The sequence below is a fragment of the Agelaius phoeniceus genome, chromosome 4, assembly GCF_051311805.1.
Source record: "Agelaius phoeniceus isolate bAgePho1 chromosome 4, bAgePho1.hap1, whole genome shotgun sequence".
NCBI classification, from domain to species: domain Eukaryota; kingdom Metazoa; phylum Chordata; class Aves; order Passeriformes; family Icteridae; genus Agelaius; species Agelaius phoeniceus.
In genome coordinates, this window is record NC_135268.1 from 34,990,598 (window position 1) to 35,017,521 (window position 26,924).

At 41.4% G+C, this 26,924-nt stretch overlaps 2 protein-coding genes across 14 annotated transcripts; one reads left to right on the top strand and one right to left on the bottom strand.

The window, feature by feature from the left end:
* Positions 1-2,002: 2,002 nt before the first annotated feature.
* NPY1R (neuropeptide Y receptor Y1) lies at positions 2,003-12,302 on the bottom strand. Its single transcript, XM_054633230.2, has 3 exons — positions 11,936-12,302; positions 8,503-9,346; positions 2,003-8,382 (listed from the first exon to the last, which is right to left on the bottom strand). The coding sequence occupies exons 2-3, from the start codon at positions 9,199-9,201 to the stop codon at positions 7,924-7,926; spliced, it is 1,158 nt and encodes a 385-aa protein (XP_054489205.2). The 5' UTR covers positions 9,202-9,346; positions 11,936-12,302; the 3' UTR covers positions 2,003-7,923.
* A 6,937-nt stretch (positions 12,303-19,239) lies between these two features.
* Positions 19,240-25,987, top strand: NPY5R (neuropeptide Y receptor Y5). 13 transcript variants are annotated; one of them, XM_077177268.1, is made up of 4 exons: positions 19,240-19,379; positions 21,007-21,276; positions 22,022-22,116; positions 24,249-25,987. In XM_077177268.1, exon 4 carries the CDS (start codon positions 24,258-24,260, stop codon positions 25,587-25,589), a length of 1,332 nt encoding a protein of 443 aa, XP_077033383.1. In that variant the 5' UTR covers positions 19,240-19,379; positions 21,007-21,276; positions 22,022-22,116; positions 24,249-24,257; the 3' UTR covers positions 25,590-25,987. The 13 variants fall into 13 exon arrangements, with proteins under 13 accessions (XP_077033383.1, XP_077033385.1, XP_077033378.1 ...); XM_077177263.1 differs by having other exon boundaries at positions 19,305-19,443; positions 21,977-23,748; XM_054633232.2 differs by having other exon boundaries at positions 19,305-19,443; positions 21,977-22,116; positions 24,246-25,987.
* Positions 25,988-26,924: the final 937 nt, after the last annotated feature.

Genomic DNA, 26,924 nt, shown 5'->3' on the forward strand with positions numbered 1-26,924 from the left:
CTCCCTCACAGGCTGCTTCATGGTCTTCATTTCACATCTCTCCCTGTTTAAAGCCCTTCTTAGGAAGTCAGAGACCCTGCTGGCAAATTTACCCTTGTCTCACTTAGTGAGTTATAACCCATGTCTCCCATGCAGGTGCTGATCCTCAGGCAGGGTCCCAGGGGCAGAGAAACCAAAACCCTCAAATTCCACAGTCAGCACCGCTTGGTTTGTTTATTCTTCCATCATGGTCTAAACATAAGAACTGCTAAAGGTTAAAGGTTTCATGTAAAATGATAAAATTCACTTGAAGTCAGAACTTTAATGTGCTTCTATAAATGATAGTAAACATATATATCTATATTCTACTGTGTAGAATTTAAGACTTCAGATGCTAACACCTATAATGTGTATGTCCTGCTTAAAAGAACAACCTTATTTAAATAACAGGTACTCAGCTTAGCCAATACCATTTCACTCTCAGAAAGCTTCAGCAAATCTGTCAGGACTGAGAGAAAATCATCAAGGAATTCAAAAGCCGAGGTATTTAATTTCCTTATGCTACTCTAAACCTAGGCAAGATAAAATCTATGAGGTTAAAAAACAATCTGTAGCTTCAGAGACTGATCTCATCTACCTGGCTCATCCACTCCATAAACTTCTGAACAATATCAGAGATGTTTCTGCAACATTTGACTAATATGAATGAGACCAGGCTCAGGCTTTATAATTTCATGAAGTCACTTGGTTATCTGAAAGTATAAATTCCACTACAAAAATAATTAATATTTGAATTCAAGTTTCTGTATGTTGACTTAAATGTGCCCTTGTCTAATTCTGAAGATATTTGTTTATAAGCAATGTCTTGCAGTGGTTTTATTCATGACTCCTTAGGTTCCTGCTTAAGGTGCACCTCTATCAGGTAAATGCACAGCCTGTGCTACAGGCTGAGATTCCTTACTGGCTGAAGTGAATTTCAAATGTAAAATAACCTATACTGTCTGGCTGTTAGTGATCTTTTTTGAGTTTCTTTTTTTTTTTTTTTTTAGGTGAAAAAAGCAGCAGTAGTAGTAATCATCATCATCATCATCATCATCAAAAAAAAAGCCCACACTTTTGCTAGTGATGAATTGCTAGTACCCTTTTCAATTTTCTGTGTAGCAAATTGATTTAAATCAGTAAGCCAGGCAGCCCAGTGGACACATTTAACTTGTAATTGTGTCAAGAAAATACATCAGAGTAAAACTCACAGGAGAACTTAAGAGGATAACCATACTGTAAGAAGCAGCTGAAGATGACTTTTTAATTTGTCCCTTGGAAAAATGCAGATGTTCAGACATGCATTGCACCTTAGTATCACTTAAAAGTACTTTCACCCAAAGCTGATTTAAGTCAATGGGAGGCTTTTCATTAACCCTCCATTTTAAGGCTTTTACTTCAGCACCTGCCTAACTACAGGCATATCAGCATGGTGACTGACATCCAGGTGACAACCACTGTGCCCAAAGTGATAATAAGTCAAAGCTTAATTGAAGAGCCTTGAACTTTACAGTCATAATAATAATGGAAATAAAAATCAAAAAAGGTAATCCAGTCCCATCTCTTAAATCTCTTAATTATACAACTTTTACTAGTCTTCAAGGGAAAGAAGTGAAAATTTTCCATATATATCTTCAAGTGTAGCACAAATAATGAGAAGCTTATAGGCAAGTGAGAGGCTGTAAGGCTAAGTAAGGATACAAAGTGTGTTACCCAGTGTCTCCTCTTGCTGAACGTCTGTGGTGGCTGATCACCAAGAGAGAGTTTCCTCTAGATGTGTAAGCTAAGCTGACATTTAGATTACATGAATTAATATTATAAAAACAGCTTTAAATGAAAAGGGCTGAATAACAGTATGCAGCAACTACATTTTCAACTTCTCTATTGCCTGAAACATCTTCACATTGTCAGTCACATTTCTACAAGCTCTGTATGGCCTCTCACCCATATGTTCAAGCACACATTGAATGGGATCTTTCAAGGACACGTTTACACAGACAGCTTTTATTAAGAAACAACATAAACAGCATAATAAAAACTTGGGAGAGTTTCATAGCTTGGGAGAGGCTGGGGCAGGGGGAAGATTACAAAGGGAAAAACAGCAGCACAGTCTCAGTGTGGATATGAGCCAAGAGAAACAAGGAGGGCTTTGTTGATCAGGTTACTCCTCCTGCCATAAACAAACATTCTCCATCTTGTGCAGAAGAAGAAGCAAATGGACTCATGTGCAGTAGGTGGGTGCAATGAAAAGCTGTTATTTTTCAATTGTGCCAAAACCAATTCATTTCCTTTTTTTCAAAAAGCAATTTAGATTAATCCAAGCTAAAGAGTATTAAAAAATATATTTTCAGAGTCATTTATAAAGGTCCATATTCTTTTTCTGGAAGTGGGAGCAGAGACCTGTTTTTCATGTATATTTCTTTGACCACCACTGTGCTCAAAGAAAACATTTACCTGTCAGTCTGTTGGCCCCCCAAAATAAATAAATATTTGATTCTCCCTTTGCATCTTTTTGTGTCTGACAGAAGGCATCAAGACTTGATCTAGATGTTCTGCTTTTTTCTCTCTTTCAAACTCTATTTCCTGGTATATCTGAAATGTTGCATAATTTGTAGCAAGCTAGTTAACCATGCAGAGTATCTTCTGTGCAGCACTTTCAAACATCTTTTCATCTGGGGCAAATTCTTGCAACTAAGCCTGACCTATGATAAATAACCAGATCATCAATTCAGCTGTTTGGAAAACACAAGACAGTGTGTGCTGGCAGTTTTGCTGCAATGAGCTGGATGTTCTGTATGGACATACTTTCTACATAGGCTTTGTAAATTATATACTTCTAAATTTTGAGAAACTTGCCTTTTAAACACTTGCCGGAAGATAATTTTAATGAAAGAAACTATTTAAAGCACTGTCCTGAATAGAACTGAATTTTATCATATACTCAGGCACTTTACAAAATCAGAGTCCAAATTTCTACTTCCTCAGAAATCTTCCTCAGAAAGCAGCTAGCAAGGGGATGAAACACAAAGTGAGAGCAGAAGCTCCATGGAAGGTGGAGGAAGGGAGGCAGTAGTCCCCAGGCCCAGTGCTGCCCTGGAAGATGGCAGTCCTGCCACTTAGCAGCTGTAGAGACAGCTGAGGGAAAGACATTTTGGTAATGCATAGTACCAGAGTAGTGTAGGGGTGAGTGCCTCAGAGACTAGGAAAGAAAGCTGAAGTTAGTCCTTGTGAATGCACTCTGGAATATTTGAAATATCGACTTCAATCAGACCATTAACACGGTTTGTTATGCACGGGCAGAAATACTGAATAGAAGTGATTTCTGACCACAGGTTAATTAAAGTGTAAGAGCCAAAGCTGATCACATTTTTTCATCTAGTATGTTATATTCAAGCATTTGAAATTCTGCAAAACCTGTATAGAAGAATTTTCTTTCACATCAACTTTTGTAATGGCTTGGCTAATTAGTAATAACTTGGGGAAGCAGATACCACATATTAAATAACACAAGAATGAAGAAGGCATGGTAGATCTTGGAGCTGTATATATCCTTCAACTGAGAAATGACTGTCAACAAAATTTATCATTTGGTTATAATTACTATTCCTCTTCCCTTTCCACTCAACTGAATTAATTTAATCTGTTGCAGACAGAGATGTTATTTAAGCTCATGTTTCCTACTGTTTTGTATGCTTTAAAGAAGAGGAGATAGAAAATCTCCTTATTGTCTTCATTCTCTATGCACTGCTTTGGTAAGTTCTTTGATACAAAGAAGTAGGAAGGAAAGCATTAAACTGAAGCATTATAAGGCCCAGAAAAAAAAAAAACAGAGAAGGATCCAGAAAAAAACAAACAAGCAAACAAACAAACAACTATGTGTCATTCACTTATTTCTTTAAGAAGCTAATACCCAAAATCTTATTTTTAGGGAAGAGTATGAGCTTCCAGCCAGCAATGCAGTATTATTTAGTAGTAACCATTTAGGCAAATGGTCAACTTTAAGTTCTCAGTTTCATTGATCTGAGAACATTACTCTGAAGTCAAAATGAGAATTTGATATGAAGGCCTGAATTGAAACATATACTGGTTTACAGTCTGGATATGAATCAGCAAAAAATTTTCCCTTTAGGATCCATTAATAATAGCTGGTACTGTAGTGCAAGACCACAGAGTCAGAATATATGAGCCCTTAGCCATTCACACCTTCATCAGTGATAAGATGCAGTTAGCATCAGCTCAAGTCCCTTGGGGGGTTCTGTCATGTTGATTTCTTTTCCTGCTTTAAATCTTTTCTCTTTATGTGGTCATAATGACATGGTAGATTATATGCATATAGATTTTTAACTTTCCAGTCCTCTCTTAGCCTACCAAAGGCAGGTTTTATTGTCAATGAATCACTTCCTTTCTTATTATCCTTTTATAATGTTGATGTGAAAGTCGTGAATTACTGTACATAGTAACAATGACACAACCATTTTTTGGGGAAAAAAAGCAAAATGGGAACACAGACATATTTATTAACATGGTATACAAATATGCTGGTTTATTTAGATTATGCAGAAATGTTTGTGGTCAATCAAAGTGACGTTTAAGATGCTAAAATAACTGACAAATGAAGCAAATACTGATGCTTATTAAATAGTTATATTTGTCATTTAAGGCTGGAAATTTGACATGAAATGTATGACACATAAATAATAAGATACATTATAGATCACTCACTGTTCTGTTTTTCTGTCAGTAAAACTTTTCTACAAGTCTGAAAGAATAAAAGGGATCTTCAGGCTTTTGAGACAGGAATCAACATGTGCTGAAGTGTGGGACGTTTGACATAACAGCACGTAAAAGAAATAAATATCAATCCAGAATGATTGAAAAATTATAGTGAAACATGAAACCTGTCACCTTATCCTGTAAAGAAATTTAGCATATAGAGGAGAAGCCATGCTGAAGCTCTGAAAATGAAAAAGAGGATCAGTATTGTAGCTGGCTGTTGGCAGGGGAAAGCTTTGGAGAACTCCAGCATCAAGTCATGAAACCAAAGACAAAAATACTGCTCTCAGTAGATCTGAGCTACACCCTGCAGATGTTAGGTCAACACCTCAGGGAGATGACTTTTATCTCTGTCCTCATAACAAATTCTTCAGAAGAGCCATGATTTTGCCTCTGAAATTCTCCAAATGCATTTTCCTGCAGAACAGTCCTTCCATTGTGTTCATTTCCACTGTCATTACAGGGAGCGTGCCCTGTGCTATTTGTGTGACAAAGCACTAACCTGTGTGTTCAGCAGAGGCTCAGAAAGGCTTCTTGCAGGGAAGTCAGGAAACGTGAGAAGCCTGATCCCAGGACAGCGGTGCACAGGCAAAATGACTCCTGTGCTCAACAAGGATGAGCAGGAAGAATGCTCCCATTCACTCTTCACCCTGTTGATCAGGTGCTGGGGCAAAAAACACCTGACATGCATTCTCAGGAGAGAGTATGGCACACTGCCAGGTGGGCTGCATGATTTAAGGCTGTACCTCACGCAGGAGAAATGTTGGCATAGGAAGAATTAGGTTGCTATCCCATTGGAGACCTCCAAATTTTAGGACACACACACATCTGGTTCGAAGCAGGTGAAGCAGACAGCACCAGCAGGCTCCTCTAAAGTTCCTCTACACCTACTCTGTATAAGCACCTAATTCAGCTTGGTCAAAAATTTGCAGCAAAGTAACTGGAAAATTTCTCAACGGAGTGAATTTTCTTTTTGCACTACATTGAAAGAAAGGGCTTTAAAAAAAAAAAAAAAGGAGGAAAAAAGCCATAAAATTCGCATTGACTTTTTGTAATGGGAAAAACGCACTGTGACAATCTTAATAAAAAAACCCCATGGCTGTTTTTGTACATTGTATCTCATTGTGAAAATGCACATCCTTTGAAATATGAAAATTGTTGCAACGTGAGAGAGAAATAATTTTGGGAAACCCCTGTCAAGTTATTAACAACACATTCCATGGAGAAGCACAAAAAAAAGGAAATCTCATAAAATACAAAAGGCCAAAGCTCTGAAAGAACCTTCTGTCTTATAATTAATTTTCTACATTCTGCCTCTGTTCTCAAGCACAGAAAACTCTTTCTAAATTAAATTATCTTCCAGTAGAGAAATACATGGAATTTTAATGCACAAGAACACATTGCTACTTTAATATTCTACACTATTTATAAGACAGCACAAGGCACGGTGTTTCACTTTTAAATACTGGCAAGCCAAATAATTTTAATTTCTTAGGCATTTATCTATGCCAAATTTAGAACATATGAAATTCACCATAACATCCTGAGATATTTTTGCTTAGAAATATATCACATCAGATTTCCATTTATGTTGCATTTACATTTATATCCATTTTAAAGACCCTCTTGTCTGCCAGAATGATTTAAATTGACCTTGCTGAAGGAAAGTAGGGTTTATATTGTATTTTTAAAAGCCGATTATTCAAAAAGACATTGATAATATAGCAAAGTACACTGTATGACACAGAACCTCAGCTGGCTGATATTATTGTAATTTCATTTACAGCAGTCCATTTATATGGTTTCCCTCAACTGGGATCTAGCCACGAATATTTTGTTTAATAAGAGGATATATATTTTAAGCACTAACAGAGGTCTATTGTGTATATTTGGCAAATGTTTCCACACTTCAACCAACTGTGGGAACTGTGAGTTTGGAAGCTAAACATACCAATTACACCCAACCTATATTCATACCCTTCTTTTAAATTTTGCAGGTCTTGATTAAACCATCCTTTGCCTTTGGAGATTGTCCAGGTTTATGCAATTGCACCTGAACACAAAGTATTATGAGGCTGTACATAATTTATAGAGATCAACACTAATTACTATGAAAAGATTCAGGTGGCTCAATCTTACTTTTTTAATACCAGACCTGAATTTCTCTGTCACCTGTGAGGATGGAATTGCACCTTGCCCAGACAGCAAGCAGTCCTATCTCCCTCTAGATTCTGGACATAGGTCTCAAGGAGAATTTACATGGTTCACAGGCTCAGAACAGATGGTGCATTTCATCCCAGTAACAGTAACTCCTCTCACTGATGCCAGATAAAAATGGGGTTTGGCTTTTTAAATTAAAAAGCCTGCGTTATTAAAACCAGCTGTAATCATTTGGGACTGAATCGCCATTTATGTTTTCATTTGCTGTGCTGAAGCATCAGTTATCCCATTGTGCTCTGTGGAATTACTGTAGGGTTTTATTCTTGTAAATGAGAACAGAATTTCTTTCTTAATCCTGTCTTTGAAACTAAGTGATTACAGCCCAAATTGCCTCTTTGAATCAGACAACTGTATGCCCCCATATAAACATACTCTATAGGTTTCACATTATTCTTTTTTTGCAAACCTACACTGATTTTACAGGATTTTAATGTTGATCAAAAATGAATTTAAAAAAAAAAGTCCTCTTCGAATCAAAATTCCCTAATTTTATTCTTTGGTGGATATTGTCTGTATTGACAGTGCCCCTGTGGTTCATATTGTTTCTAATGGTCTTAAATGGACACTCCTCAAAACTACTTCTTTGAAAAAAAATCAATAAGTAAACCTTTGTGCTGAAGCACAGAACTGTACAAAGAAACTAGAACAAAAACAGCTGATGAAAACCATAGGTAGTAGCAGATCTGACTATATCTTAAAATAAAATTCAGATATAACTTCTGTGAACATTAAAGCTGTAAAAGGGGCAAAATTCACAGCGCATAATTTCAAAGTGACAACAATCAAAGTTCCTTGGAAAAGAAAGAAAAACATTACTCTTTTTGTTCTTGTTATGTAATTGTGCTTGTCCTTGGACACACTTCACCTGCAATCACACTTCTTGCAGTTTGGTGTAGAATTTCTATTACTTCTTTATATTTTTTCATCGTCATCACTATTTATTTTTTTAAATGTGATGGGGCTTGCCTGCCTTAAAGAGGTTTTTGAAACATCAGTGTGCATGGTGGACATGGCTATAGTCTCATAATCCTCCTCACGGGAGTGGAAGTGACAAAAATGAAAAAAAAACTGCAGGTCCCTTTGGAAGTTCTTATTGAGAAACCCGTAGAAGATGGGATTCACACAGGTGGAGATCATGGCAGTGAGGTGGCAAATCAGGAACAACAGGTTGTGGCTGCAGGTAGCAACAGGCAGAATTTCATGATTCCAATCAAACACGATATTGAAGATGGTGAGAGGCAGCCAGCAAACTGCAAATGCGACCACTATTGATATCAGCATGATGTTGATCCTTTTGGTTTCAGAGGATCTGTACTTACTGTCTCTCATCTTGTCCATCATGTTGTTCCTTTTTTTTAACCGTATGTATATCTGCAGGAAATTCAACAAAGAGAAACACATGGGATAAATTAACCTACCACTGTCATCTTTGCAAGAATAAACAAGCATCAGGTAGAATGAAGTACATATTGCAAGAACATTCTATCTTACCTTCAGGTAGCAAATAAATATAAAACAAAGTGGTCCAAAGTACTGAATCACCAAAAGCGTTGTTGTATAAGAAAGCCTGGCAGTGTCCCAGGGGAACAGGTCCAAGCACACATATTTGTCCTTATATTCATCAAATGTAACATTTCTGAAGGGCTCATCTGTCAATACGTGGTAGATCAGGAAAGGCAAGGAGGAAGCTGTGGCTAAAATCCATATGGCAGCAATCCCCATGTAGGCATGTCTGTTGTTGGGCCTCCAGCCGCGGGGATTGATGATCAGCTGATGGCGCTCAATGGCAATGAGGACTAAAGAAAAGACCGAGACGGTGATGGAGGCACATTGTACAAAAGGGTTCAGCTTGCACATGGCCTCCCCAAAAATCCAGTGGTCCATTAAAGTGTACACAAAGGTAAAAGGAAGACACATGATGGTCACTAGGAGGTCAGAAAACGACAGGTTGACAATGAGGATGTTGGTAACATTGCGCATCTCCTTTTGTTTTAAAATAATGACAATCAAGGCCAGATTCCCAGAGACCCCCAGAATTATCACAGTCCCATAAGCCAAGGCCAAAGTGAAGACCATGGCCAAAGGCACGTGGCAATCTTCGTCCTCAAACTGCAAGATCTGCGAGTTCATCTCCGAAAAATTCAGGTGACCGGAAATATTTCCCAGTGGGGAGAGAACCGAGGTATTCATGTTGTTTCCAACTCGCCGTCGACCTTCGCCGCCGCCGCCGCGTTCATCCAGAGCGCTCCGAGCTCAGGACGCGCCCGCCGGCCCCGCAGCGGAGCCCGGGCCGAGCCCGCTCCTCAGTCCCAGCGCCGCATCTCGCTCGCCGCACCTGGGGAGAAGGGAAGCAGCGGGGCCGGTCACGGCCGGGCACAGCGCCTGCCCCGGGCCGAGAGCGGCGCTCCCGTGTCCCGCGGCAGCGGAGCCGCCCGCTCCCCCCGCTCCCCGCCCGGCTCCCTCCGCGGGGCTGCGCAGAGGCGGCGGGCAGGAGCGAGGAGCGGGACGGGCAGCGGGGACACGAGCCACGACCCTGCCCGGCCGTTCCCGCCGGCACGAGTCGCACGAGAGAGCCAGCCGGGAAGCAATTCCAGCCTTCCCACCAGCGCAGCCTCCACTCTGTGTTTTACATCTCCTTTTCACAAGTTTAATCTGCAAACGTCTGCTTTCTTAAACTGCTCTAAATGAAATTATATCCAGGCGTCACATGAGGAGGAGGGGAAAGCCCATCTGACTAATGTGACGGGTGGAAAAATGACTCAATTGCTGCTTTTTTTTTCTTTTTTTTTTTTCTTTTTTCCAAAACACATATACTTGATGTTGAGTGGCCAAGTGCCCTCAGCAGCGCTGGCACTGAGTCAAAGGTAAATTAGGAACTCTGAACACCTTAATCTTAGCTAGCGGGGTTGTGCAGCAAAGAAAGAAGAATACAGGACAAAAGATAAAACTCGGCAAATTTTAAACAGAAAATTTCTTTAGCCATGCAAGGGAAATAAGCATGCTTAAATAACCACCCCTTTGCAAGGCCTTGGCTTTTAAAAATCTGAAAATCAAGCATATGTGTTCAGAAGGCAAATAAAAAATTAAATCAAATTAATTGATACACAATTAAAAATCAATTAATTGATAACCTGACACACCCTTACTTCAACTTGCCATTAGTGCCACTGACTCTGGGCATCACTAGTGACTCTGCATTCCACATTGGGTCTGGAACTTTCTTTCTGCCCACTCCTGTGAGCTAAATTTATTGCTCATTTAACCTTAGGTTATGGTAATGGAAGTAATGCCACTTAAAATTCACACAAGTGGGTTTCAAATGTGACTTCATGTGGCATTTATCAGAAAAGCTGTAAAAACGTTGCCCACTAAAATGTACTTCAATAGAAGTTACCCTGAATAGGTGAGCTTTTGTTCTTAAATGATACTCGATATAAATCTCTGTGCTGTGTAAGTCTCTGGAGAAGAGTTGTCTTTGTCTCTTACTGGTGGCAGACACCCTTTTAACAGCCTCGTGCTGGGCACCAGAGCTGGGGCTGCCTCCTCCCTAGGGCAGAGGGTGAGGGCTGGGCTTGCAGCTGCAGCTCCTCCTGAGGGTCAGCCAAAGGATGGCCGAGCCAATGCCTTGTCGCTGCTGTCAGGAGCTAACCCCTGCTGGCTCTTCTGGCTCTTTCAATCAGCACAAGGCTACACGAAACTGTGACAGGCAATGGAGCTTGCCTCTGAGTGGCATTTTACTGTGAGAGTTAACAGCAGTGATTTCAGACAAAAGGCTTCTCTGTCTGTTTGACTATTCTGATTTTCAAGCTATCTAGGTATGCACCTGAGCATTACCTCTCAGACATTCTGCTAACTAAATTTATCAGATCTCCTAGTCCAACAAATCTGTTTTAAGGTCTAATAAAGAAATTTCTACCCCAAGATTCCTTGAAGCATCACTTCTGTCACAGCCAGAAGTGCTTTACCCAAATGTAAAGTGTGTGGCTCATGTGGACAGCCAGGGCTCCTCAATTCCCACAGTGTAACTTTATCATAGTCTGAAAATGAACACCTGGATTTAATAATGAACCCCACCACCACTTGTATGGCACAAGGTGGGCACTCCAGCCCTGTGACTTGATAGAATGATGGCAAGAGCCATGAAGAATGAAGGCAAGGAGCCATGTCCTGCAAGGAGGGAACTGGGCAGGTTCTTTCACCAGCCAGGACCAAACTGCCTCCAGCACTAAGGTGTCCAGGGTTTCATGCTCTTGGTTTTTCTGCTCCCTTAGCCAAGCTCTGCTCTTGCTTATTTATTAAATATCAAACTCAAAACCAGAACATGCTACTGTTCCTTCTGCCCTCATTTTTCCCTTAGCAGAGATGCAACCTCTCTGATATGTGCAAGAGTGTATCTAGGAGGCAGCCCACCACTGCCAAGTGATGGGGAGTCCTTCTTTCCTGTTCTTCTGCAAAATGGACCAGACAACAGAGGGACATAAAGTTCAATCTCCCAGACAGCTGCACTGTTCCTTGTCTCCTAAGTCAGGAAGGTGATCCCTCCCCACTCTGAGTGATGGCTTGGCATGGGGAAAACCCATAGCCCTGCAGACCCCTCTGGATGATTGCAGTCACACACAAGCACACCCTCCCGACTCTCCATGAGAGATTTTGGGCAAAAGTTTAGCACCAGCAGACAAAAAGGGTGAAATAATGTGGTGTGAGGTGAATGGAAATGTACAGCAAAACTATCGGAGCTGTTCAAAAGCAAGAGCAAAATGCTGTCAGCCCAAGCTGAAGGTTCACCCAGCTGCTCAGAAGTTCTACCTGGAACCTAATCCTCCCTTGGATATTGTCACTTGCACCTAAGACAGCAAACAAACACCAGCCTTACTGGCACACAAGCACCCAGAGTCATGGAAAAGCAACCACGGGGGAAACTCACCTTGCAACTGCTCTGCCCGTCTTTGGTCTGCTCAGGGGCTGGCCCAGGAGGCTGGATGGAGAAGGAGCAGGGAAAGGAGAAAGATCCTTTGGTATTTCTCCAGTCAGATCCTAAAGATTGGTGAGGAAGGCTGGAGACTCCCCCTTAAAGCTGAACTCCACCTTACCCCAGTATCACATGATGGTGCTCTACGGAGTAGATCCTGAAAACCACATTGCAAGCACATCACCTTTAAACTGCACATCTGGGGGTGGGTTGCCTAGTAATTCCGAAAGAAATGCAATTAAATATTGAAACAAAAGAGGGGGGCTGGGGGCAGAGCGCTGGGAAAAGCTCAGGAAGGGAGACAGTTTCAAATCGGTCTGCCTGTTTCATTTTGTCTGCAAGTTATTGCCATCTTGTGGCCAAACTAAAGATGGAAATAGAAACTCCTATTAGAAGTCCTGTTAGAAAGGAGACGAGGAAGCAATTTTCAGCATAAGGAGCAAGTTACAAAGTTTGGGTTTGGCTTCTTAAACCAGTACAGCTAACTTCTACTCTGCATTTATCATGAATAGCAATGACTGAACAAATAAGAAATGTCAAGTTCCTGAAACATCTTGCTGTCTCACTCACAGAAAGCACTGCCCTGATCCTCTTCAATGGGCATAAAAGACACAGTAAATTGGGAAGTCTGTGAGAAGTTACCCAGACAAATGTAAGAAACACTTTGAAAATGCCTTGACAAAAACTGCAGGCTGTAACAGGATTTTGTATTTATTGGAAAACAGAAGTTCCCTAATTTGTCCAAGGTCCCAGATTGAATTTTCCTGTGTAAGGAGTTGCATGTTCTCACATTCTTACCCACAGGCATGCATCTATTATATAGCAACACTGTTGTGTCATGAATAACTCTCAACTGAGAAACCAGCCTAATTATAGTTAAAAAAATTAGTTGCACAGAATCATTGATTGTTACAATTTTTTGTAGAAGAAGCCACACAGGAAGATTTCAGAACCCAGCATAAGGCTGATGTTTGCACTGTATTTACAGGCACTTGGCTCAACTGCATTGTAATTGCAGTCCTCGATGAAAGAAAGACAACTGCAGGCACACTGCAAGGCTGCTATAAGCCAGTAGCTGTGGTGCTGCTGACGTTTTAAGAGCAGCAGCCAGAAGGAAAGTGCAGGCTGTATACAATGCCTCTCAAGAACTCCAGTCCTATGTAGGTCATTAGCATATGTGCCTTTGAGCAGAGCAAAAGTGGGTACGCTCAGGCAGGGATCCAAGCTGAAGGTCTCATAAAGAGCATATTTCTGTCTGAAGCAGTGACACTCTTGGACATGTACAACTGAGACTTCTCATGGCTTTGGATGTGGAATGATATATCCACAGTGTCCTATAAAGATATTTTTAAGGGCAATAGATGTATTGCTAGGCAGAGTAAAAGCTTTGTTGTTTGGTTTTTTTTTAATGCCAGAATGTTCTCACTACTTCCTTGTAATGTTCTTACCCATATGGTCAAGGCAGCTATTTAAAAATTATAATGAGCATTATGTGATACAAAATTGTTGTGCTCTGCTAACAGGTATCCAAGGCAGAGATACCTTTTTAAGACCAGTTCAGAATAAGAGACCTGAGTTTACATGGCAAGCTGGAGAGCTGCAGGGGTGGCTTTTGTGAGAAGAGTACACCCACGTTGTACTCTTGTACTCGTTGTTCCACGACCGGAACCATTTTCATCTGACTCCAAAATGCACCCACTGCTGGCCAGAGCAGAGATTCCTCCCCGCCACAGCCTGTGGTGAGAACCTTGGTGATGAAAGTTGCTCCCTGACAGCTCATGCAGGACCATGGTAGGAGCAGATATCCATGCTGTGGTCCACAGAGGAGCCACACAGGAACAGTCTGTTCCTGAAGGACTGAAACCCATGGGAAGAACCTGTGATGGAGCAGGGGAACATCATGACAAGGAAGGAGAGGCAGAGAAAAAGGGTGATGAACTGACCAGAATTCCCATTCCCTGTCCCCCTGCACCACTCAGAGGGGTGGGAATAGAGAGCAGTTGGGAGACAAGAGTGATGCTGAGCTTGGGAAGACAGAGATGTAGAGAGTTTTGAATTTTGCCTTTGTTTCTCACCATCCTATTCTAGATTTAGATTTAAATGATGTACCACAGAGCCATTCATTTACTAAATGCCAATTTTTCAGAAATGTCGGAATTTTCAGATACATATGATCTTTCTCCTCCATTTTGTTGTTAGTCATGAGGATCTCCATTTCAGCAGCAAATTAAGTGATTCATAATACTTCACTTTTTAATGGTTAATACATATAGGAATTTCAAACATTGCATAAACATGGGCAAAGCAAACCTCACAATGCCTCTATTATACCATGCAAATGTAATAATTACCTATAAAAGATCAAAAATAGAGCCTACATATCACTCAGTGACCTGAACTCACAGTGATAACAACAAATATCCATGGGATTACTCACACTGCAGACAGATGCAAGGCCAGGCATTGAACAGCGTGTGTGTAGAGCAATGGAAAGCACTGCCTTGGTCCCTGAGTCTCTCAAACACATGTTCCATACAAGTGTATTTACTTAAATACATACACACACACATATATATATGTGTGTATATATATATATATATATATATATATATATATATATATATATGTGCACAGACACTATAACCCCAGCCTTGTTACAAGCTTTCTGCTTCATCATAACTGTTGTGTGTTCACCTCAGATGACTAAATCAGTTGGAGCTATATCAGTCTTCTCTGAAGCATTTCACATACATGTGAGCACTAATACATGTGAACAGTAAAAAATAATCACTCGAAATTAATAAACAGATGCTGATTCTTTTCCAACTTTCCATTATTCCATTGTGAATAAAATACATTTTGTGCATCGAATATGCTCCATGGGAAAATCTGGCATTAGCAGGTCCTGGCTATTCTGTGCATCTCCAGTCTCAACACCAAGCTGATGGTCTCCATCTGGAGCCCCAAGCTCACAAAGATGTCAAATAATTCCTTATAACTTTTATTTTATTGATGATGACTCTCAGGACATGAGAACACTGGAGTAGCAAGATAACCATTGTGTTAAAGATTATCCTCTTCCAGGGAATAATTTTTTCAGTACATCAAAGGCACCCTGGATTGGATGACTTTGTATGCATGTGTTTGTTTGTGTGAAGGCATGACATTGCAAAAAGAGAGTAAGTACAATAAACAGAACACAAGGATTTCAATTAAGGAAATAGAACAGCTTGAGTAAAAGAATACAGAAATGCTTTGAAGCAAAACCATTGAGAAGGGAATGAGATGTTTTTTAAAAAACATATAGAAAAAATAGACTAAGATTTAAATCCATTAAAATTTTTTCTCACTGCAAAACTCAGAAAACATTTCATAAAATGAGGCTGTTGTTTTTATTGTAATGTATCTTCGTGTGTTCAGCCAATGCAATCCCTCCCTAAAATTTAAAATCCAGTAAGTGAAAGAACACCAGGAGGGTCATTTGTCTCTTCTGTTCAAACTGAAGTCACCACTATGGAAATAAATGGAAATACTCTCTGAAGGGGTTTTTAAACTTTATTTTTTATTGGTTTTATATTTTAATAATGAACATCAGTGCCATTGAAATAATTGCATTTCACACTACTCTGTTCAAAGATAAGGGAACTCATAGTCCTTGGGGCAAAAGTCTGTCATCAGCAGACTAAATAGGCCTTTTGCTGCTGAGTGTAATTTGAATTGCAGCAAATTCTCTCTTTGGCTAAGAACATGTTTATTCTGACATAACTGCATCTGACACCAAACATAACAATACTTCATTTGACTGCTAATGTCTCAAACCCAAAAACGCTGCATGAATGATTATGTGGTTCATCTCTGCTGACAGTCTTGCTGCTACAGTTCCATTTTCAACAATACAGCCAAGCTGACTAATGAAAATCTATCCTGATCACATGAAGTATTGCTTAAAGGCTGCTTGAGCTATAACCTAAATTATGCCCACCTGGCTAAAATACTAAGTCATGTTTTCTGCTATGGGCACCCCACGGTGTCTATTCAGGATTCAAACTCCTATACACTCATACAAAAGCTCTCATCTGGCTTCAGATGAAGCAGAAATAGGCCCCACATGTGAACATTCAGACAGGTCAATGTGTATAACACCAGCCAAAAAAATGTGATGGCACGTTAGGAAGCAAAACTTATTAAATACAGGCTCAGTCTTGGAAGTATTTTATTAGCTAGCCCTCGGGTGTCCTGCCTTTCATTGCACAGACATCTCAACCACTGCCACCTCCTCAGAAGTCCACGGCTTGCTGCTTTATGCAAGCTAAGAATCTGTGGAAGGGATGGACCTTACAGAAGCCAGACATTGGTGGTATTTTTCCTAGTGTTTTATTAGAATTTTTCTGGGCATGAAGTGGTTGGGTGAAGAATTTTAACCAACACAAATGCTTTATATGTATCTCACAAAATCTCTCAAATTCTGTAGCAGCTATGTCCGACCGCTTAAACTGTTTTGCCCATGGATTGGTAGCAGACTTTACAATAACATTAGACTTTGTCTCATGACAAACTTTGACTTTTATGATTGACTGCATGCTGAGGAACTGGATATTAGGTGCTTTAGACCTTTGGTTTTGTGGCATTTATCAGTTCTCACGGATTTCCATTAGGGATTTGAGTCTTCATATCTTCCACAGTTTGCCTTTAGAGACAAAATTTTCTAGGATATTGGAATGATTCCCCCAAAAGAAAGATACACTTGGGACTGCAGTAAGAAACATGACAAAACTAATTTGAATTCATATAGACACAGAGTTTTCTCTTGTATTTTCTCTTGTATGCTTCTGACTCAGGAATCCCAGCCTTCTCTCTCTGAGGCACCATTTTTCCCCAGCTCCCCCAGAGGAGGTACCTTTCATCATCACCATCTCTTACTCCCTCGAGGACTCCTTTGTGGTTTCAACAATGATATGGTAGCTTGTCTCTAGGGAACCTGTACTGTGATCTGCAGTCACTCCTGACATTTGATATCTCTAATGGCCATACCTTTTCTATCTCTAGATTATTGATTTCATTATTCAGTAGTATTACTGGCAAGACAGAGGTACACAAACAGTGGAAAAGGAAAAATTATAATGATCTGGATAGCAATTGTCTCTGATGTGTGCAAGTATCAGGGATGAAATGTACAGACACAGTTGAGGAAAATGTGGTGTTATTTACAGGTCTGTGGGGAATAAAACAAATAATCTCACACCTGTACAATACCTTACGGGCTGATGAATCCTTTTAAAATAAGACAATAAACAAAAAAAAGTAGAATATTTTCTTCTTAGAGAGAATTGCTTTGAGGAGGGAATACTTGTCTTACTGACTACTCTTGCTAAGACGCATAAATTTTCTGGAGGCTCCTTGGGAAACTGTACTAGGTGACCTTAGAAATGGCTTAACACGATGGTAGGCTGTTTGTACCTTTATGAAGGTACAATGGCATCCCACATAAATCACACTTGTGCAATATAAGAAACTTTAATTTCCCACTGGGCTCTGCCAGCAAATTTAGACTACTTGTAAAACACACTATCAGTCTGCTGTAGCCAGCAGTTTCCATAGAAAGATGTAGTGTCTTTAAAACTTCACTTTTTCCAGGAGAGACCTTTCACTTCAAGCAGTGGGGCCAGCAATGTTGGAAGCTCTCCTGGAACAAGAGAAATAGGGAACGTGTTCATGTGCCCATCATGTGTTAGAGCCATAGTGGGTTTCTATCTATAGGTCAAAAATTTGCGTGAAAGGCTTCAAAGCCATCAGTGTTAGGTGGGAAGATGGTCAAAAATGCTAAGAACAGCTACTCAGGCCTAAAAAGGATTAATTCTGTTCTCCATTGTGACGAACAGGAGGGTTGTGTTAATACCATGAGATGGATTGGCACGTCATTTCCACCTGGCAGCTCCCTGTGCTCTCCTTGCACATGCAGTGATTCACCAGCAGTGGGTGGTGAATTATGCAGAAGCAGGCAAAAGAAGATGGGATGAAATCTTCAAAAGAAGAGAGGGTGAAATGTTCTTTACCATCCTGAGCTCATCTCCTGAAGATGAAGATTATTTGTTCCTGGATGGCTCAATGAGTATTTTCACAATACCCAAGTTAAATAAGGAACCTACCTGGACTTTTCAAAGGTTATTTTACAATATGATTAATCCAGTTGTTTTGTCTTTATGTGGTACAGTCTTTCACAGCCTAATTATAGGGACAGCTTTTCTGCAGTGCTGTGTTAATATCAACTGTCAAAGTAGCACTTTAGCAAATGGGAAAGTCATTACATTTCTGTGTCAGATTCTGCCACTTGTGGTCCCAGGGACCCGCATGTCACTGAGTTCTGCTGTAGCTCTGTAATAGGACTATGATCAATGATTCTTCTTGTGCTAGAGGATAACAGCTGGTGAGAGTAGCAGAGTTTGTCTTTTCATGCTTTGTACTATGACATACCCAACAGCTTTTAGGCTTTAAAATATTGCTCACATAAGAAAACGCCCTGCTTTCTCACTGATTGTTCAGATAAAATTAAAACCACCCTTCAGATATTTTGCTCTGTAAAAACCGAACTCAGCTCAGCGAGGAAAACTATTTGGGGGAAAACCATTGCCTTCCACCTGTTCTAAAATAAACATTAAAGGGTACTTGAGTAGCAGGGATAAAATCCTGCGGAGCCCTGCTCCAGCCGAAGCGAGGGGAGCTCTGACCAGCTCTCTGCGATTGCCTGTCTGTGCTCGCGCCTCGCTGTGTCCCGATACTCGCAGCGCGTTTCACCTCCGCAAAACGCCGTGCCCTGAGTGCCGGGTAAGGCACTGAGAGCATCCCCTCAGCACCGGCGAGGTGTATTTACCGTCTCGCTGCATTTCCATGGAAACTCTGATTGTCACACCGCGCGGCGCTGAAATACCGGGCTCCAGGGCTGCCTGCAGCGGCCTCCCGAAATGCGCCCCCGCTGCAGCCCCAGCCCCAGCTCAGCCGAGCGGGCGGCGGGTGCGGCACGGACGGCGGCATCCCCAGCCCCGGGACCCGACCCCGTAAGATGCGCCGCCAGCCCTGGGGGCTGCGCGCCTCCCTCCGTTTCCTCGGAGCCGCGCTCCGCCCGCCCGTGCCGGAGCCGTGAGTGCGGACCGGAGCCGTGAGCCCGAACCGGAGCCGTGAGTGCGGACCGGAGCCGTGAGTGCGGACCGGAGCCGTGAGCCCGAACCGGAGCTGTGAGCGCTGACCGGAGCTGTGAGCGCTGACCGGAGCTGTGAGCGCTGACCGGAGCCGTGAGTGCGGACCGGAGCCGTGAACGCGGACCGGAGCCGCCGCCTCGCCGCGCCCGCGCCGCCCCCGCGGCCCCTCCTCGCCGCGGGGCGCCCGCAGCGGGACACGCGCGCAGGTAACGCAGGGCGGGCGCGGAGCCGCCACGGTGGGCTCGTTCGGCTCAGCTCGGCTCGGCTCAGGTCGGTTCTGCTCAGCTCAGCGCAGCTCAGCTCCCCTCCCCTCGCCGGGCGGCCGCGCAAGTTTGCGCGGGGCCCCGCCCTGGCACCAAGTGCGCGGGGATGAGGGAGCGCACCAGCCCTGCCGCGGGTGGCGGTGTCGCGGGGATGAGGGAGCGCACCAGCCCTGCCGCGGGTGGCGGTGTCGCGGGGATGAGGGAGCGCACCAGCCCTGCCGCGGGTGGCGGTGTCGCGGCGGCCGCGGGGCGCCCGGGGCTCGGGCTGAGAAGGGGCGCGCGGTTTCGGACGCGGAGCGGTGCAGAGTGGTTCCCAAGGGAGGCGTGGAAGGGCAAAAATATCAGTCGTTCCCGTTTTGGGGTGGTTTGGTGATTTGCGAGCCAGGAGTTGCTGTGCTCCCTGGAAAAAAAAAATGTAGCCAGGCGTTTCAAGTTTTCTGTTCTGGCCAGCGAATAGCCCATTATGTTTCATAGCATTTCCTTGGAGCTGGACATACAATCTTATTAGTTGGCTTTGGCGTAATTTGGGAAGTTGTATTCTTGTTTTCCGGGATAATGTTGTAGTTCTTTTGTTGATTCAGAGAAATACGCATACCATTAATGTGTGGAAAAATCGGGGTTTTTTTAACTTCTGAAGTAATTTCAATCTGTTGAATTCTTCCAGGTTCTCAGGCTAGTTTTTGCTGTTGCACATTATGAACTAGAACACGAGAATCAGCAGCTTTTTATCCTTAGCTTGTGTAGTGAAAGCAACACTTGAGCGGTTTCAGATTTTGTCTCAGATGTTATCTCAGTCTGTATTGATGTGAGGGTATTATTTCTCAGGATGTAACAACACAGCTCAGTGCTTTCCTAAAGCTTTGGTGGTCATGCAGTAACGGCCACTCATATTAACTATTTACATCTGTGTGGATGCTTAAAAACCTTCACTGACTTTTTCTGTGCAGTCTTGATATTTTTCCAGTATTATGAGGGCAGAAAAGTTGTACTTAAAAATTTACACAATGTGCTTCCTCCCTGTATGTTTTCATCATGGAGTTCGGGGGGGGTTGTTTTTGGGATTTTTTGCAGGGTTTTTTTGGTTGTTTTTTTTTTCTTCTTTTAACATAGAGAAAGGTCATCCAAGACTGTAAATTGTTCACAGCTATAAAGGTTAATTGCCCTGTTGCAGGGATTAAACTGACTGGACTGTACAAGGGCCAGCCAGTCAGAGATAACTTAATAGGTATTAATATTGTGGGATATAAGCTCTTATCCATGAATAAACCTTAATATAAGTATCTCATCTAATTGAAAGAACATTTCTGGAAAAAACAATTGCCTTTAGAGGATGATGGTTGCCTGCCTAACTTTTGTGCTCTTGAAAATTTCCCTTTAAATATATAGAGAAATAGAAATATCTAGCCTATTAACTGTCCTAAATTATGATTTAGTGAATTTGTAATTTAAGCAACATCTTTAAGTGAAAAAATGATGTTAAGTATAAGATGTTAATCATTTTAAATTAGCACAGATTATCTGGTGCCTCTAACTCAGCTAAATGCTAACTGCAATCATTTGAATCTTACAGTAAATATTCGAATCCACCTTGGATCCTGTCACAAAACTGCAGTCTCTACTTCCTTGAGCAGCCTAGCCTCCTGCCTCAAGCATTCCAGTGAAACTACAGGAGACCTGGGCAAGCCCATGCAGAGCTCCCAAAGGTGTAGCTGAGCACAGTCAGGAATGTGCGATGTCCAGACCAGCATTACAGAACGGGGACCTCGTTTGCTTGACTGATAGATGCAGGAGGTGAAAGTGATCCAACATTTGGAGCTGACAGCTAGAAAACCTCCAGCAGGTACCTTCAGATTAACTAAATCTGAGTTTTGAAAACAGGTGCAAGCCACCCTGGCACTGTCGCGCATTTAGTTTAGAAATACACTTCAAATATGAGGCGAAGGTTTTGAAAAGGGGCTGTATTACTTAATTCTGTTTTCCACAATGGGATTTCTGGGAATTTCCATTTCCCTGAAAGTTACAGCCACGTGCTACACCAGGATTGACCAACCAACATAAGGGAGGGTGAGCCAATCTCTGAGAACAGGAACAGCTGTTAAAACAAAGCAGGAAGATAAATGCCAATAAGTGCACACAGCCCTGTGAAATCGGTGGCATGCTAAGATGAGTTTGGGGACTAGAGATCAATGATATGGGAGGAAAACTTCTGTTTGCATCTTTACTGCTGCTGGCACTCAGACTGACAACAACTCGTTTCTTTTTGAGCAGGAGAAAAACCCCAGAGAGCAAGAGATCTACTTAGCATATTTTGAAATTAGGGGGGAAAGCCTGCTTTCTTTTTACACATCCAAAATTAAAATAAAATTCTCTTTGGGCATTTTGCAAAGGGAACCTGTGTCAGCACAGCAGTTGTCTGTTGAAACCAGTAGATTATACTGTTATTCCTCCCCTCTCTGTTTTGCTGTCACTCTGAAACTGTGACTACAGGAAGATGGTGTATAAGGGGTTTCTATGCTCCACAGACATTTTTGGTGCCCTAGGTGTCCAGCCAGGGTTTGAAGAGATCATGTTGTGACTTCTTCCAGTGCTCCTTCCTCATGGAAATGAAGACACGTGGTAGGGAAGAGTTTGTCTGTCACCTGAGTTAGAGGGCAGCCATAGCACAGAAGGAATAGAGCTGGTAAGCACATGATGGACTTCCTCAGTACTGATGCATCCCAACAAAATATGTCTGCTTCAGAAAACCACCATATTTGCTTTTTGTTTTTAAAGACACAATTTGTATTAAAAACACAATGAACCCTTCTGCTAAATCCATACTGCAAGAGCTTTATGTGGAGGTGTAAAAATCCACAGAAACTGGTAACAATCTTTCACTTAAACCTTCAAGAAGAATTTAGTAAACATTAATTTATTAAACACGTTACAACATAACACTACATAAAATTTTGTTCCTTGGTCTTATTCATAGCATTATTTTACCTTATCCAGGGCAGAAAAAGTTATGTAGCAGAAATTTCAGCAGATTTGGAAAGTCACTGTGGTGCACATACCATTTTCAGTTAGTTAGTAGCAACTCAGAAATTAGCTCAGAAAAATTAAATAAAAAACTATTTACTTAATGAGCTTAGAGTTGTATAAAGAGAAATCAAAATGAAAACTTCTGATTGTATCAATGTAGAAATAGAGAGATTAGATCACTTACCGAATCTCTAGTCTGCTCCTTTCAAGTTGGTCTAGAGGCAAATGTAGACTCAGATATCACTACTTGTCTGTTATATGGTTTTCCACCATATCATTAAAGACTAGAAGAAACTGAACAGAAATAATATGCATTAGTGCCTCTCTGCTCATATACACACAATTGTAATATTTTGGTTATCTAATTTCATGTATTAATTTCTTAATTCAGTTTTAGCTGTTAAAAAGCACTTTAACATTGAGGCAAATTGGGAAGGCTGACTTCTTTTCACCTCTTTCCAACATATTACCTGCAAGATCTTTTCATATATATATTTCTACTCTTACTTGGGGGACCTTCACATCACAATACAGTGAGTGAACATTCTCAGGTTGTTTTAAGGTTTGAGCTGCCCTTTGGCTCAAACCATAATGATAGGAATACACATGATGTGAAGGAAGGAGCACATCTGCATGTGTCGAGGGAGCCAAATAATATTATTACACTTTGAAAATGTCAGCATGGTAGTGCTCACTAAGGAATGCTACAGTCTTGAAGAGCCCTGCCTTTTTCAGGTGACAGATACAGCCTTCTGCTGTATTGACATATGCTTTGGGTTTGTAGACCTTTTTTGTTTTCTCTTATGCAAGATTTCTAAACATTAAGCAGTTTTGTACAGGACATTGGCACTCTGGGGAATTTTGACTTTGAAACTCTAGTACATGCAAGTGTTTAAGATAAATGGAGGTTTGAACTGAATTCTCATGTCTTTCTGTTTGTTCTAAAATGAATAATAATAGATGAAGATTCAGTAGGCAGAATAACTTTGTGGTGAGCTAGGTTTAACACTAGATGATTCTGTGCTGAATAAGTAGCAGTTCACTGAATTTTCAAATGGCTGTGTGGAGTTTGCTTTCAGTTAACACTGCCCTCTCTATATTACATCCAATTACTTTAGGTGTTTTTTAATTTTCCTTTCTGCTTGAGCACAGTTAAACTATATTCAGCACTTAGTAGAAGATGTTCTCTACACACACCACATCAGGAATTCCATCTTGGATTACTGACAGTGGATTTCCTGATCCTTTTTGAAAGCTCTCACCTATTTTGTGTTAGTTGTCTACTAGCAAGGTAAGAAATACTACTGCAGTTGTTAGCATATGCATTTTCAGGTTACCTTCTTTATAATTTGCAATGATATAATGATTAGCCATCTGCCCAGATGGTGACTGTAATTTCCTTACTCATATCAATGGGCTGTTATTCACATGAGTAATCTCACCGACTCGAGGTGTATTGCTTTTGTAGCTAACTGTTCCCTCGTGGAAAGCCTGACAATATGTTCTGCAGCAGAACACTGTTAAAAGGCAGCATCATAATGCAGACCTGTAAACTGTCATTCTCCCACGTGAGCATCTAGGTAGGAGGCCTAGCAGTGCTGAACACCAAATGATAAAACCTACTTAGCTAATTCATATTGACCTGAAATTATCTGCCTCACAGTAGACTAACATCAATAGTAATTTATTTGCATTGAGGTAAAAGGTACATTTATGTATTTTTACATTCTGATTAACAGCAATATCATAATTTCTTCAGATGCTAATTAATGCCTTTCTCGTTCTAAGCAGGACTGTAAAATGGATTTAGAATTCAAAGACCGTAACAACAGCACACGTAGCAAGAACACTTCTGCTGCAACAAAGAATTTTTCTGCCTGGGAAGACTATAAGAGTAGCGTTGATGACATGCAGTACTTTCTCATTGGGCTGTACACACTTATAAGTCTGGCTGGCTTTGTGGGAAATCTACTTATACTAATGGCCCTACTAAAGTGCAAGCAGAAGACAGTAATAAACATTCTCATTGGAAACTTGGCCTTTTCTGACATCTTGGTTGTGCTGTTTTGTTCACCTTTCACACTGACATCTGTCCTGCTTGACCAATGGATGTTTGGCACTGTCATGTGCCATGTAATGCCCTTCCTCCAGTGTGCCTCAGTCCTAGTTTCAACTTTGATGTTAATATCTATCGCTGCAGTCAGGTACCGTATGATAAAGTATCCCCTCTCCAGCAATCTCACAGCAAAACAAGGCTATTTCTTAATAGTGATCATTTGGGCCTTTGGCTTCACAATTTGCTCCCCTCTGCCAGTTTTCCATAAAACCGTGGACCTCAGCAAAACTCTGAATTTAGAGGGACTGGAGAACAGGCTGCTGTGCATCGAGTCCTGGCCTTCTGATTCCTACAGGATCGCCTTCACGATAGCCTTGCTGTTCATGCAGTACATCCTGCCTCTGGCGTGCCTGACCGCCAGCCACACCAGCGTCTGCAGGAGCATAGGTGCTAGGCTGTCAAACAAGGAAAACAAGTTTGAAGAAAAGGAGATGATAAACCTTACTCTTCATCCCTCTAAGAGTGCTGGCACACAGGTTCAACCCTCCAGATATTCCAGGTGGAGCTGTGCCTTTGGCAGAAGGCACCACAGAAGATACAGTAGAAAGACTTCAAGTGTGATGCCAGCTATTTCAAGGCATCATCAGGATACTCATTCCAGAGATCTCCCAGAAACCTCTGACACAGAAAAAAGCCAGCTTTTTTCCTCCAGTAAATTCATCCCTGGGATCCCTATCTGTTTTGAAATGAAACCAGAAGAAAACACAGAGATCCAGAACATGATTACAGTATCCCAATCCATCATCAGAATTAAGACAAGATCAAGGAGGGTTTTCTGCAGACTGACAGTGCTAATACTAGTTTTTGGCTTCAGCTGGATGCCTCTTCACCTTTTCCACATTGTCACAGATTTTAATGCCACTCTCATTTCCAACAGGCACTTTAAATTAGTATATTGCATATGCCATTTGTTGGGTATGATGTCCTGCTGCTTGAATCCCATTCTCTATGGGTTTCTTAACAACAGCATAAAAGCTGATTTAATGTCCCTTATTCCATGCTGCCAAATACCATGATTTTATGTGCCCTAAGATAAAGTAAAACAAACAAATATGGCTTTCAAGCCTAGTGGTGTGCATAGCTGTAAAAGCTCAATTAGTTTAGTTTAGTTAGTGTGAGTTGGTTGTGATTAGTAGCATTTTTTTGTGGATGGATAGTTCTATGGCTGCACATATTTCTTGCATCGGGCAGAAATATATGCATATGTTATAATATTATTTTATCTGTTACATCGAGGAAATCATGCTCAGTGTACAAAACCAGAATACCATTTTCATTACCCAAATTGTTGGCAACCTGTACTTTGGAATTATACAGAATATATAATGAGTAATAAATGTGAGACAGACTACTTAGACATATCAGTATTAACTGTCATAAAACTATAATAAAATACATAACATTTACTAAATAATTATTGTTGAGATTATTTCAGTGCCAGCTTTGACTGCTTTCTAATATAATTAAATCTCTCTGGATGTTATTAGGAAAATATTTTTCCTTAGCTCTTTGACTCATAGTTTGCAGTATCTTTGCAAGATGCTTTGCTGCTTATTCCTTGGTTGCCTTATTCCCTGGAATGGGTTTGAGGGTCATTGTTCTTGCCTTGACTGTTTCCATCTCACTGTATTTATCCAATACAACCTATCTCTGATTTCCTCAGACAATTTTCACTCTGGCTTGTCATTTTATGTCATTTTCATCCAGCCTGAATTTATCTATAGTTATGTCTTTATTCTCACAGTGATGACACCCCTGAAAATACAACACATTTCTGATCAGAGTAAGCCTTCATTATCTAAGCAAATGACAGAGGAAAGAAAAAGGAAATGGAAAGACATCAGGAATTTTTCTCTTCCTTTACCAAAATGCAAAACTCACTGCACTTCATTATAACTAACCCACTTGCTTTGGAAAGGTATAACAGCTTTCAAATAAACATGTACATGTGTGCCTTGACAGATGGACGGGGAGAGGCAGAGTGGATTACTTTTAAATTCATCAAAGGCAAGTGTAGGGTCCTGCCCCTGGGGAGAAATAACCTGTCCCTGCACCAGGACAGGCTGGGGGGAAAGCAGCTGAAAGCAGCTCTGCAGAGAGGGGCCTGGGAATCCTGGTGGACACCAAGCTGTCCATGATCCAGCAGTGTCCTGGGGTGCATTAGGAAGAACATTCCAGCTGCTCCTCTGCTCAGCTCTGGTGAGGCCACATCTGGAGTGCTGTGGCCAATTCTGGGCTCCTCAAGACAAAGAGAGATGGAGCTTGTGGAATTAATCCAGTGGAGCACAACAAAAATGATGACCAGACTGGAGCATCTCTTTTACAAGGACAGGCTGAGGGAGCTGGGACTG

Excerpts from the sequence above, each read along its gene's own strand:
- NPY1R (XM_054633230.2), bottom strand. The coding sequence starts at position 9,201 with ATGAATACCTCGGTTCTCTCCCCACTGGGAAATATTTCCGGTCACCTG. Across the intron at positions 8,383-8,502 it reads TATTTATTTGCTACCTGAAG|ATATACATACGGTTAAAAAA; the intron begins GTAAGATAGAAT and ends AATTTCCTGCAG.
- NPY5R (XM_077177268.1), top strand. The coding sequence starts at position 24,258 with ATGGATTTAGAATTCAAAGACCGTAACAACAGCACACGTAGCAAGAAC.